Source organism: Pieris rapae, chromosome 16, assembly GCF_905147795.1.
Source record: "Pieris rapae chromosome 16, ilPieRapa1.1, whole genome shotgun sequence".
Taxonomy (NCBI): domain Eukaryota; kingdom Metazoa; phylum Arthropoda; class Insecta; order Lepidoptera; family Pieridae; genus Pieris; species Pieris rapae.
Window position 1 is genome coordinate 8707701 of NC_059524.1, and position 15127 is coordinate 8722827.

Genomic DNA, 15127 nt, shown 5'->3' on the forward strand with positions numbered 1-15127 from the left:
TCGCTCTTAATTTAATACTATCGCATTTGAACTATTTAAACCTTAAAAAACTCGAAGAAAAAAAATATATTAATTTATTCCACATCATTATTCTATCTTTACAATTATTACTTATACGATAGAACGATACATGTTTTTTTATCATTTTTTTCATAATGTACACTTATGAACGACAAAAAAAGAATTTTAATGTATTTAAATGCTTCTTTCTTTATTTCTTTATTGTATAAATAATCTTAAATTGTAGAAGTTGGTATGGTGGAAACATAAACTGGACACAGTTAACTAATACTAATTTTATATTTACTGCCAGTTCTCAAATCCGTGAAACATTCTGAAACAGACCCTTAGGACCTGTTTCACAATGTCCGGATAAGTTCCAAATGAGCTATGTATTACTTATTCGTCGGAAAAACAATACTGTTGCGTTTCACGACTGTCAGATAGCGCTATTCGTCATGAAATGCGAAGTCTTATTCGGAACTTTTATCTTTCGAATAATTTATGTGTTGCAACTTGCATAGCTATTTGGCACTTTATCCATACATTGTGTAACAGGCCCTAAATTTATAAATAATATCATTTATCAGACTTTGATATAAATTATGAAAGTAACCATTTACTTAAAAGGGTAACACTGTATATGTTAGTTTCTACATTTTATATAAAACAATACTCAACTATTGATGTGGCGTATATATCCATTGTTATAAATATATTTAACTTTCTATAAAAGACAATACATATTGTTCTTTATTATATGTAAATAGAAATAACGTTTTATATAGAACAAAAAGGTTTGGATTTTATAATTTATTTCACGGCAAGTAAGAATGTTTTTTTTTTAATGAATGAGCCCACTCCCGAATATCAAGCTCTGTGTTTATTCTGTTATATTCGTGAATAAATCGAAGGAGTAGTGCCTGACCTACTAGATTGGTTTTTGCAGACGAAATTTGGAAAATTCTAACCTTGGGGCTTAGAATGAATTTAGGCACGACAATTTTCTTACATAATAGGGGGGCAAATGAGCTCACAGACACGCATTTTTATTGGGTGCGTTGCGTTTGAGAGAGGACTACGCTCGAATTTTGAACAGTTGGAGGGCGTGACTTTTAATATTATTTTTTGTAAGTACCATTGCTTTGTATTCGACCATTTAACAATTTTTACATGTAACGACGTAAAAATCTCCGATCGTAGTGACATCATATTAAATTTCTCTGATCGCACCCGACAATGATAAAATCCTCTACTAATGATTGCACGGTGTCGAGTAAATAATAATCTGTGACTTTATTACATTCTTATATCATTTGGAACATCACTGCTTTTCACTCCACAGCTTAGCGTCTTTTAAGGCAGATGCCGCACTAAAGTATTTCCCAGTCAACTTAGGGACCTTCAAAAGAACGAACTCTTAAAAGGCCGGCAACGCACTTGCTAACCTTGGCACTGTGCTTGTCCATGGGCGGCGAATTTTACAATGAGTGAATTGTAAAATTAATGGTATTAACACGAAAACTTAATATTGACAAAGACTAATAAGACGTAACTTTTCGTCGACGCAAACATTTGTAACGTATGTACAATGAGTAGATAAGGTAAAAGACATAACCAATATGAATCATCAGTTTTCTGTAATGAACGGATGGCGATACGGGTCGGTAAATGCATAAATAATACCTACTTGATACGAAGTTGAAACCGCAATGTTGTAATGCTACCAAGTAGTTGAAATTACTGATACTGACTCTTACACTCTTACTATGTCATACAGGTATTGAATTTCGACATATGGTCTATAAAATAAAGTGGCACTACAACCTTTTTAGGTCTTGGCCTCAGCTGCTTATAATATATCATTTCCAATCTTTATACTGTCTACATGTTTAACGATAATTATCATATCAAAAACTTGTGTCGCACACCATCTTACCTAGAGAAAGGCGTTCGTGTCTTCTAGAAAGAAATAGAATATTCTGTATCTGTTACATGATCAATCTAATAGGCAATCAGCCTCCCGTTTCTGACACACGCCTGGGTTTAGACACAAAACGTCGACAGCGCCTTAAAGTAAGACAGATTTCCTTCACCGTTCGAGCGTACGTTCGCGTACGTGCGCACATAGAAAGTCAATTGGTGTACAGTCGGGAATCGAAACAACGACCTCAGAGATGAGAGTCACACGCTGAAGCTACTAGGCCAAGAATGCTCAGTATCAAAATCATAGTTATCGCAAAACTCATCTCTGAGAGAAACGTAACTACATCCATATTATTGCCAGGAAAATATTGTTACATATTAAGTACAGTTTACCCAGCATTTTATGGAGATGCTATATATAATTTCGTTTGTAAAACTACAAAGCGAATTTCAAATACCTCCAATTAACACTACATCGGAAGGAAAAATCTGGAGAAAAAATATATTTTAGATTTTAGATCTGAATATCGATGTAGTCGCATAAGGGTAATTGATATTTGCCTACAAAGAGTCTATACAATAACATTACTGAATCAAATAAATATTATATAGCAGGGGTCGTTTAACGATTGACCACTAACAATCAAACAGACTTCTGAGAACTATTTTTAGATGTATGACTCACACATCAAAGATTACAATACATAAGTTCATTCCGATTTTTTATAGTATGAAACAGATGACATTTTTATTTGATAGCTGGGCAAACGAACCCACGGTGAGGCCATAAAAGGTAGCTACCGCAACCCATTTTAGTTGCGTTGCCGACTTTTAAGTAAAAAAAAACATATACGTAAGTGTGCTTCGAAATATCAGGTACGATTTGTCAATTTAAATGTCTTTCTTTAATTATCTATTAGTCTGGTTATAATCAATATAATGGTTTTTAAGGCCTGTAACACACGAGTAGCCTTTAACATCAGTTAAGCATTCTGCCCTTGTCTATACAAAAATATGTGAATTTTCAGATTTTGTAAAATATTCCGTATTTAGTACTATGCATGATGTCGTAAACTTAATAAATAAATAAATACCAAACAATATATCATCTACATATGACATCACTAGCACAGTTTACGCTTTTTTACAATTGTGGGAACACTAGCGTACAAGTACGCACGTGAGTCACTCTATAGTCATCCTTTTGTCTACATTTTAACTGAATTTTTATCAATATCGCATTTTTGCCTGTTAACGAACACGTAAACGCAAGTGCGTGCTCGTATTTCACCAGGCCTCTAAAAATCTTGTTTTTTTATGTTTTTATAATTCATTAATTATTAACAAGGATGTCATGTGGCACATGATGGAATGGTTGCAGCTCTTTGCAAACACTTTATAAAACAAAAGACATGGCGATTAAAAAGAGTGGAGGAGAGTTTATTAGAACTCCTTACTATATATACTTATGTATATAGAACTCCTTACCTCCTGATATCATAAGATCTCTAGTCTATAAATATATTTAATAATTGCCTTTATGATCTCTTCTGCCTCGTAATTAGCTACTATAGGTAAATATATATGACTCATTAACCATATATTTTTGCTTTTACACTTTTAGTAATATTTTTATCATTACTTTATTTTTAAATTTTTTTAAATTGTTACAAAAAACTCACCTTTATCTAAATTTACGAATGTATACGCCTGTATATTAAATAATAATAACTTCCTTATTTCATACTACTTCCATGTATTGTTTAGTTGGTTCGTAACATTACTGAATGATTAATTAGGTGTAGATATGTCGCAGCCAACTAGGTTAATTAGCCGTTCAATTAACCGCCTAGCCTTTTAACTAAACGGCGCCGTTTAACTTACGGCCTGAAAGATATTCAGCCGTAGCGTTTGTTACAACATTTAATCAACTGTCTGGCTAATGCTAAGGCCATTACTACGATAGTCATTATTTGACAGAAATAAAAAAGATGAAACATTATATTTCTTTGATATTTAAATTCACATTATTATTGTCACTACACTCTTCCATTGTACTTGTTACTTTTCATAAAAAATTGGAAAACACCATCAAAAGTTAGTTTGCCGACGCTACATTGACAGTTTGAAAAGATTTGTTTTGAGTTTGAGAGTGGCAGAAAGTGGAATTAAATTTAAATTAACAATCAACAGGCTAGGCAAGTAATGAAACGATCGATCCAAGTCATTTATCTAGCTGTTGAACTACTGGCTGAACATCTTTAAGGCCGCTAGTTAAACGGCTAGGCTGTTAATTAAACGGCTAATTAGCATGTTGGCTGCGACAGACTTTTCAAGGTCACGGTTGAACTTAGGTAACCGGGCCGGGTCGCCATTAATACGTTAATAATTAATTTACAGTGAGCAGTATCAAACAATGTTATAATTTCAGTTACAGGTATTGGAATTTTTATAATTTACTCGTTTAAAACGCTCCAGTTATATTAAAATTAGATCCACTAAATACTAGGAAACACGATAAAATGAATCTCAAGGGAACATAACAATGTAACAGGAAGGGATCGAGCGGAAGCGAGCAATCAAGTCACCAGGTGTAACTATTTTAATAACACTGACGAAATTTGTTATAAAAAGATCTTATAGAACAAACGGGAGGGTGGCTCACTTGAAGTTAAGTGATAAGCCCATGGACAAAATGGCAGGGATCTCGCCGGTGCGAAATTTATTTATATCTATAATATATATTATTGAACGACTATTCACTGATAGGCATAGTAATTATCATCCACATAGACAGCTAACACTAACGCCACTGCTTGTATATATATATATATATTACTAGCTGTCTCCGCGAACTGTTTAATGTGATTTTACTTAGCCTTTTTAGTAAATACCAACATGGAACATATCTCTATGCTACCGCTGTAATTATTCGGTTTTTCGGATTGAAAATTTTTAGCATTTTCTGCAATTTTTTCTCTATATAAACCTCAAAGTCCAAGTCAAAAGTTTTTAATAAACAAAAGAAAAATAGGGGTTGATCGTAGAGGGGTGATCGTTAAGGGTTGCATGTATTTTTGTATCATAAAAAAAAAACAAAAAAAAATTGTGTAAATATTCTTGATTTGACATTTGACATTTGACATGACCCTTGAAATTTGCACCTAACCGATATGCATACAAAATTTCACGAAAGCCAGTTGAGCCATATCAGATGAGTTTAATTACAAACACCGTGATACGATAATTTTATATATTAGATACACACATATCATTTATTGTTATGTTTGTTAGGCATGTACAATGTGTGGGACACGATATTTAGTCTTTATTTAAATTACATACCAGGTTCTATGAACATCAAACTGTTCATTAACAAACACCCCACGTAAGCAGATTTACGACGAACAACGGAAGCCCAACGTAAACAGATAATCTTCATATTAATTTTAGACATAATTTATTGGAAGGAAATTCATCATTTTTTCTTATCTTTTTACATTATTCATATATAGTTTTAGAGCGCGTTTTGTACGTCTTCCTTTAATTATGTAACGGAAAATCAATTCTGATCATCAAGATCATATAATTTTGGCAAATATAACGAAAAAATTGTTAAGAAATGTTACTAAGAACTATATAAATATAGAGCAGTGTTGGCCTAGTGGCTTGAGGGTGCGGTTCTTATTACTGAGGTCATAGGTTCCATCCCTGGCTGTGCACCAATGGACTTTCTTTCTATGTGCGCATTTAACATTTGCTCGAACGGTGAAGGAAAACATCTTGAGGAAACCGACATGTCTTAGACTCACCAAAAAGTGACGAACATTTAAAAAGATCATGAAACAGATTCATGAAATCTGAGGACTTGACCTAAAGAGGTTGTAGCGCCACTGATTTATTAAAAAAATTTATAAAGATATATATTATATTTTTAACATCCAAAATTGTATTTTTCTAATTGTAGAAGTATTGTGTAAATATTAATTGCAGTAGTATATTGATACTAGATATTTGTGTTCATTAGGACGAGGTTTTAAATTTGGCTTAGATATTTAAATTCAGTAAATCTATAACCAATGTAAGATTAATATTAATAGGTACTTATGATATCTAAAAAAAATTGAAATTCCTTTTGGGTTATATACACAGCACTTAAAAATGATAATTCTAATGGTTTAGTATTATTGGGATATTAGGATATCAATGACGTCAGCAACTTCACTAACCTTGAGAATACATGACAGCCAACTTCCGGCGTCCGACGGAAATGCATCCACGCCAGATGCGTTTCTATCGTCATGTGATTCCCACTCCTACGACGGTTATTCTTAGTCATATATATCATACATACATATATATCTACTACAATTTATACTTGTTTGTTAATTTTCCTATATATATTACGAACTTTTTGAAATAAACGCGAATTAAGTACATTCTTTACATAACTTGAAACGTAACAGCGTTTTACAGCCATTGTGGTCAATGAAAGATTGAACAGTGTAAAAATAATGTAAAATTTAATAATTATTATATTAATAAACACTATATTAAGTTTATAAAAAGCAAGGTACGTGACTATACTACTGTTGCACAATAATAATATTTTATGCTTCAGTTCAGGTTGAGAAGATGTCGATAAAGACTTAGTGAATGCTTTGAAATGTTAGTAATATTTTGTTTGAAGAGAGAGAGAGAAAATAGCGAAATCACTCACTTAGTGTTAATACAGTGTACATTCGAGTGTATATTTAGAAGTTTTATTTAAATACATTTGTTCAATTAAGTACTGACTTGCGATCCCATTGAACTATAATTCTAATTATTTTTTTCTGGAATAAGTACCTATCTATGGCTTTAATATATTTTTGATTTGATTTGACATGTTATTTATATAACTAACGTTTACATACAAGTTTTTTCTGTGAACTGTGAAATCGAAATAAATTATTACTATTTTTATACCATAATTAACGCATTAATAATAATTTAGTGTAATTCTCATGTATCCCATAAATTATGATTATTCAATGGATACACGCCCAACCACTAAAACATTAAATTATGTTTATCATGCTCTTAATGAGGTTTAAGTTCTCATTTAGTTTACGTTATTATTGTTTTTTGTCTTTTTAGTTTTATTTATATTTTTATTGTGTGTGTTTAAATTTTCTCCTTCGATAGATTACTGTTGTGATATAAATCTGTCTTAATTTTGTGATTTCACATTTTCTTGTATTTTTAGGCATTCACATTGTTTTAGAAAGTATACTTAAATAAGTTATATATAATATGTATATTCAAAAAGGTCGGTCTTATAAATCGCTTAAAAATCCCCTAAAAACCTCATTCATGCATTTTAATCATTTATCACAGGATGTTGTGACATTAACATAGATTTGTCGCGGTCATTCCCGGAACGTTACTGAATGATAAAATATAGGGTTACCCCGATTACTTAAAAAAAACATTCTTATTCGTCTCTTTCACCACAGTTTAAACACAATCTGAGAGAAAGAGACGAAATATTAATTTATATGAAGTGTGGAATTAGGCTAATGTATTTTTCATAAGAGGATTAAATTTCTATAAGCAAAGATACATGTTTTGTATCACGCGAATGAACGAAACTAATACAGTGCTGTGCAGATCTTCACACAGTGTTGGCCTATTGAACGTGCAACGCACGGTCGGTCGGTCGCACGTTCGCACGTTCGCACGGTCGCACGTTCGATTCCCGGCTGTGCACCAATGGACTTTCTTCCTATGTGTATCACACTCGCTGATACGGTGAAGGAAAGCATCGTGGGGAAACCAGCATGCATACCTTAGATCCAAAACTTTGACGGTATGTGTCAGGCACAGAAGATTTACTCTCACTTGCCTATTAAAAATGATCACGGAATAGATATAAAGAGATCTGAGGCTCAGAACTAGAAGGTTGTAACGCCATTGGTATATAGAATTTAGATTTTAAAATCTTTGTTGTAGGTAATTATTTTATCTTTTGTACTATAGATAAAACAATTATCTACAACAAATTGCTGTTTATATTTCCGTGGCAATTAGTTTTCTTTGTATTTTAGTTGTTTTCATATATTGGAAAAAAAAACAATTTAAGGACACCAATATGTATATATTTTTTACATATATTATATACATGTCTGACATGTATTAGTACATAAAGTTACAACTATATAATTTTTTTTACTTACAAATATTCAATGCAACATATACGAACTGTGCGTACAAACCAAAATGTATATTCAGCTTAGCCAACATCCCGTATCCCCAATACTGCGCCGGAGGTGGAAACACGAATTTGATGATGCAAGCTTAAGATTTCGTTAAGGAAAAAAAGTACGTCCGTACAAAGTACACATGTCAGAAGTGAAACTTCTTTGTAAATTAATTATTACTAAGGTAAGAGCCCCAATAGATGATCACTCCATTATATTTATACAGTATTTGTATAATTATACAGTGTGTAAACAGTGTGAATACTGAATATATATTCAATATTCACACTGTTTACACACTGTATAAGTACTAATGAGAATACAAATAAATAAAAAATCTGCGTTTACTGCACAAGACGTTATGCAACAGCCATCTGAAGTTCTAATAAGTAACTACGAAAGGAATACATCAACCAATAGCGTGTATTTATTCTCGATCACCCTTTCTCTCTCTCTCAATCAGTCTCATTCGCTCACTCCCTTTCTTCGACAAAAACGATGCACATCTTCGTGACGTTTCATCCGTAAAAATACACCCTCATGCGCCTAAAGAAGTTTCACTTCATAAGGCGTGGTCGAGTGTAATTCGTACAGCAGATCAAGGAGCCAAGGTCAATAAAACTATAAGAGACAACGAACCTCGTCTGCGGGCTTTGTAGGTGTGATGGCTACGGTCTCGTTGAAACAGAGACACGCGCAGTAGTGTCGGTTTGCGTCGACGTCTGTCAACACAGACACATAAAAGCGCGGCTCCGAGCGCTCCGTTGACAGAGCCCATCCTTGTGGCTGACAGAACTGAAATAAAATAAACTTAGTTGATACTAATAGTGGCAGCTGTCAAATTGACGCGCGATGTTATCTTCCATCGCAATAACAGGAGACAATAGCTAGACTCGCCTGATGCTAAGTGATACCGTAGCTGATGGACACTCATATTGCCAGAATACCCGCAAGTCCGTTGCCGGCCTTAAAAATTGAATTAAGGAGCCGTTCAAGTATTACGTAAGCAGATTTACTACAATAAACCCCCTCCCTCTTCAATGCATTTCGTTTCCAAGCATAGACAATGCGTGGGTAATGCGTAAAAAAGTAAATAATTACTGGTGACGTTATCAGCAAATCAAAAAAAGGACCTACACATAGATTAACTAGTGTCTAGACTAATTTAATCAGGTTACACCCCACACCATAACTGAACCAAGCATAACAAACCCATTACATTTTCTGTGCATCTTGACATCAGTCATGCTCCAATTAGTTATTTTCTAGAACATGCTTAATTAAGTGCGTACCCATTCTATGCCGTCGTGGAAAGGTGTGTCGTCCCAATTAATCTCCGGGAACCGCTGGAGGATGACGCCGTTGCTAAGTCCGCCCCCTGGAAATAGTTTCTATGTCAATACAATATCTTGGACCGAAACAAAAGTATTTATTTCGATTGCTTTTAAATAGCTAGCAAAAAACTTAAAAACTAATAATTAGCAAGGCAAGATTTTTTTTCAACTTGACCTAAAACATCCTTCATCAATTGTGATGTACTGTTGAAATTCGTTTTGTAGTTTATGAGGTTATGTAGCATACTGACAAACAAACACAACTAGGGGGACTTCTCTTATATATAATATATGTATATAAATTTATATGGCGCCGGCAGACGAAAAATCTTGTGTAGCCATTGATTTAAAGGATAGCTTACAAGTTAAACGAGTTACTTTGCAAAGTAATGAACGTGACAGAAGATACTTCAATTAGCATTTAAACACGCCAATTGCTTTCCAAAACTACACGTTCAAAGGTTACCCTAATGAGAAGACTAAAGTCAAAAAGCTTAACGAACGTGTTACGACCTTGACCGAGTCTGTCTGTCAACATGACTTGAATATTACAATAGAAATGCTAGTGCATTATAAAATAATAACATATAATAACATATCGTCGCTGCAGTGGAACAGGGTTGATATTTTGTTGTTAATAATAGAATAAACAGGCATCTACTTTATCTTACTATCTATAATTTAAAGAAGATTCTACAACTTTCTCAAAATATTGTAGATGTCTTATTAAATTAGATCTAACTAGATGTTTTATTATTTTCTGAGAAGATTTACTATATTAATATATATATAGGTAATATAGCATCGGAAAGAAGAGATTTCAACGAACACAAGGAACACCGATTTTTTTGACGGCTGAATTTCAGATTGAAAATTAGTGTGCTTTTTAATATTCATTAAAAAATAAGCTGAGAAAATAAATATTTCAATACAGCGTATTTAGCACATATAAAGGTAAGTTTTCACCAAATTTCGTGGGAAAAAAACATTATCATTATTATTAATATCAAATTGATATTTTACGTTATTAAAGTAGGTTACAGTTAAAAGTTTTAGGTCGTAATGATATATGGGACAGTAATGATATTTAACAGAAGTGCCCAATAACACTATACCACTTACAGTCTCTATTAAAGGGAAGACAGTCTGTTCTTATGTTCTATTTTTATGTATAGGTATATTCACTCACTATATAGCACTTATCAACGTACACTAACACTAATTCACTAGTTCAAATGGTTTTATCATTTACAGACATTAAAATTATGTCTAAATAATTAAAAGTATAAATACAATAAGTAATACATAACTAAGTATAATCCGTAAAAAAGTGTTTTCTTTAAATTTACAGACATGTCATAAAGCAAATTCAATGATACTGAAAGAAATTGCGATTCTATTGAACCCACTAAAAAAACAACCTTCAAATTGTGAAGCGATATTTGCGTCGTTATACAATAAATTATCCCAGGTATACTGTGCAAGTAACTGCAGTACTTACGTGGTATGTTCAAGGCTTACTGAAAATCGCGTATAAAGTAGTAAAACAGTGTTTTTTAAAATTCCTTAATTGCAATACCATGTTTACATTTTAAAACGAAATTATTTTTAATCAATTTAATGACAGATTTAGTTGATGCTTATAGATAAGATGTTATTCTATTGCGACATAAAATTCTTTTGTGCATTAGAGAACGAAATTAACTGGTATAAATGGTTTCCTTCTGTTTGGGAGTGGAGTTGCCTGAAAAAGGTTCAAAAATGTACAATTATTCTTGAAACTAAGCCGTTTTATTTGATTTCTAATTTACATAGTCACAATTTGACCAAAAACAATGCAAGGACTTTTATATTACAATATTAAATCATTAGTATATATTATGGAAAATAAGATGGAATTCCTAATTAGATTATAAGCATTTGTGTATCACAAAAGAATTTGAGACCTAAGCACGCTATATTACGCTATCAGGTCATTAACCTTTGACTTTGAGCGACCCATCGCTTATCTACTGTAATAATTCTATTAAAGAAGGGACATTTGAATAATTTAACATAAATTTGATAAACCTATATTACCCTAAAAAAATAAGACTTTAAAATGCCAAATTTATTTTCAATTATCACGTTGCATATAATATTTTATGTTTATTAAATTTCTTAAGTAAACTCCTTATGAAAAACTCTGAATACAATTTTAACACAATATTATAATTACGTCGCAATGATTTTCGTTGTCATAAAAAATCTGAAGTATTTTAAAATATGTATACTATAGCGTTGAATTAGTAATCTAATACCGATCGAATAACCTGGCTACTTACTCCAACAGAGGCCTAGTAAGTCTACGGCCTTGATACACACCTTACTCCACTCACCTGTGACTTAGATTTAATATTACCTATCTATTTTCAAATTCATATGTGAAGGGAAATATGCTGACACAACTCATATCACATAAATATCTATCCTCTATTTATTCTAATGTTCTTATATATATATAAATGCTAATAGCCATTGGTAACTGGTTAACGTGTATTGACCCCCTTATTAAATCACTTTCACAGATTCTAGGAATATCGAAGTGCGTGTAAAAATATTTTACACAGAAAATCTACTTGGATATGATTTTAGCTACTATCATATTTTTTAAATATCAATAGACATTCTTGTTGATACTACGAGTATTTTTTTAATAATAATTTTGTAAAATAGATTTATTTTAATTCTTTATTGACCCTTCGTTGCAGAAATATACAATGGATATAATAAAATAAAACGGAGGGCAACTGGCGACCTTATCGCTTTCGAACGATCTCTTCCAGGCAACCACTGAATATTAAGTGAACTACTTTATTAGGCAGAATGAAGGCAAAGTACAAACGATTTGATTTTGTTTATATTTATATAGCTTTCTTCTTTCCGTGGTTAAAACAAAATAAATTATCGACAACCAATACCATTACAGATTTTTCAAATCCTTTTTTGTTTTTTTTTTCTTTTATTTCACTTTTTTCGAAAATCTGTCCAGCCGTTCTACAGTTATAACTGTTCGGCAATTTTTTTTTTTTAATTAACAATGGTAAACAAGTGAAAGAGATGTAATACTGTTAAGCAAAGGTGTCGCAATATTGCAAAAGACGTGACATAAATCAATTCACACGAGAAAACACTATCCCTGACCTTAGAGGCTACTCACACGTAAACACGGATGATTCATTACTCTACATGTTTGTCTGTTCGTCTCGCCGGTCACAAACAATTCAGGTATGAATTACGAGATATCAAAAAACGTAAACACAGTTTGTATTATGTCCTTTACCCTTTGGAAGTTCTTGTAAAAACTTAAATATTGCCTATCTTATTAGACAAACAGTTCCTCAGATCAAAAAATAAGTGTGAACGCGAATAAGATATTATTTAATTTAGTGTAGTATTCAAATAAAAAAAATCACATAAAAGTTAGTCTGTTTTAATACAGAGTACAAAGTATGAAATTTACACTTATACATAACCAATTCCTCGCTATGATTTTGCAAATATTAATTAAAACCTATTCAACTAAGTATTATTATCTTAAACAATTATAAATCTGAATTTAAATATTAAGTGACATTGTCAGACAGCGACGGTAATAAGTAATGTTTTACAAATTATTTTTAATTAAACCAAGACTATATATTTAATAAAAAATAAATGTATATATTATGTAATTATATATGTATATAATGTGCAATAATATATCATGATTCATGGTAGTGAATTTACTGTGAAATTCAATAAATACTGATTTAAAACTGTTGTTAAAAAATATTTGAACCAAAGTAATGCAGAGTGGACTCAAAATGCCTAAGAAAGTAAACATTCTCAATTCAAATAGAGTTTAGTGTAATAGAGAATGTTTATGGATACCAAAAACAATATTTAATTATGAAAAAATAGGCTGCATAATTGTTTTAATATGACATTCAGTTCATCACTTGGTGACAGTAATTTAAAATCAAACTAAATTAAAATATTGTTGTATAAGAACAGTTTATGGGGGTAAGGTGAGGAAACAAACATAGCACGAAGTCTGACTTCTGTATGACAAAAATATATTGGATTATAATGTATATCAGTAAAAGTGGTATAGGATGCTTAGTTTTAGGGAACTTTGTTGTAAGCTCACAGGATTTATACAACTTTCTAAACCTGCCTACCTAAATCAGTAATGACAGCTCAAACAGATTGACCTTGAGTTTGACCATTGAACAACAGAAGCAACTGAAAAGAAATAACTTGGTCTATTCTATACCCATTTAACATTAAAAGACTGATTAAGATCCTCGTTCCTAAGTTAAATGAAGAATGTATTTGTGAATGTGATGAATATCAGAGAGGATTTCTATCTTATTGTGCAAAAACTATATAGAAATTTATAACAATTAACCCAAATATAATCTAGTAAAACATTAAGTTTTATCAAAGCAATGTGACCATACCATAAGTAAGAATAGCAATAGAGGTATTCTACATAACTATGCAATGTAGATGCAAATGGACAATGAAATCAAATCAATTGTATCATATCATTGCATCTACCAGGCCCAAGGCTGTATTTGTTAGTTCAATACTGTTCTAGAAACAAATTGATAAGACATATTTTATTTGTCTATGCATAAGTCTCCCTATATAATTACGTATTTTATCAATTCATTATTAGCAGAAGTATAGAATTTTTTATTAATGTACAAATTAAAAAAAAATATTTAAAAATGGTAACCCATTCTCAAAATATTATTTTGCTAGACCTGACATTCTAACATTAAATTGAATAAGATGTTTATTCAATTTAATGTTAGAATATCAGGTCTATTTCTAAAAAATAACTAAACAAATCACTTAAATAGACATTGAGGCATTGAGGGTAATACATCACTTCAGCTTGACACAGTAAAATATAATATATATTATTACGTATATACGGGTTTCAGAAAACAATATAAGTATAAATACTTGTTCTTACTTTCTTTTTCGTGGTCGAAGCCCACAATCACGAAATAGTCGACGAGCCTAGACATGGCAAGTCTACCGCATCATCCGTGAAACACCACAAATACACTTAGATATTATTTCATTACACAAAACGAAACACATTGTTAATTTTTTTACAACATAATTAATTAAAACTCATATGAACACACCCACAACACGTAACAAACCATGAACTTTTCGGAATATAAACACCTCAAACACTCATTTATAGCAAGGGGAAGGATTCAATTTTTTAACAAGTTTTTTACACCGATTACTTTTTTAATTATTACAAAAGGAACAAATAAAATGAATAGGTAATACTTTCAAGAGGACTTTCTGAGTATTTCGCGAAAAATCTTGGAATAAAATGCCAAACGTAATGTACTCATTCTACTGAACGACAGAGTTCTTTTGAGAAAAAGTTGTCACAATATGTCAGACGCCACCCTTTCATTTATCGTTAAAGTGACGTATGTCGTCATCATCATCATACAGACTATAAGAAGATATATTTAAATATGTTTACATGTTTGCTCGAACTCGAACTCGAACGAATAGCTATGCAACATTTATATAAAATTCTCACAAGTACTATTTGTAATGGTT

General features: G+C 31.7%; 1 protein-coding gene across 2 annotated transcripts in view; it reads right to left on the reverse strand.

Moving 5' to 3' along the window:
* Positions 1–14936, reverse strand: part of LOC110996848 (myotubularin-related protein 13) — a 58156-nt gene extending 43220 nt beyond the window's left edge. For both annotated transcript variants that reach the window (XM_045631567.1, XM_022264716.2), the window contains exons 1-3: positions 14511–14936; positions 9461–9546; positions 8808–8963 (exon numbers count right to left, since the gene is read on the reverse strand). In XM_045631567.1, coding sequence (XP_045487523.1) covers positions 8808–8963; positions 9461–9546; positions 14511–14565 — 297 coding nt within the window. In that variant the 5' untranslated portion in view covers positions 14566–14936. The remainder of the gene's footprint in view (positions 1–8807; positions 8964–9460; positions 9547–14510) is intronic.
* Positions 14937–15127: the final 191 nt, after the last annotated feature.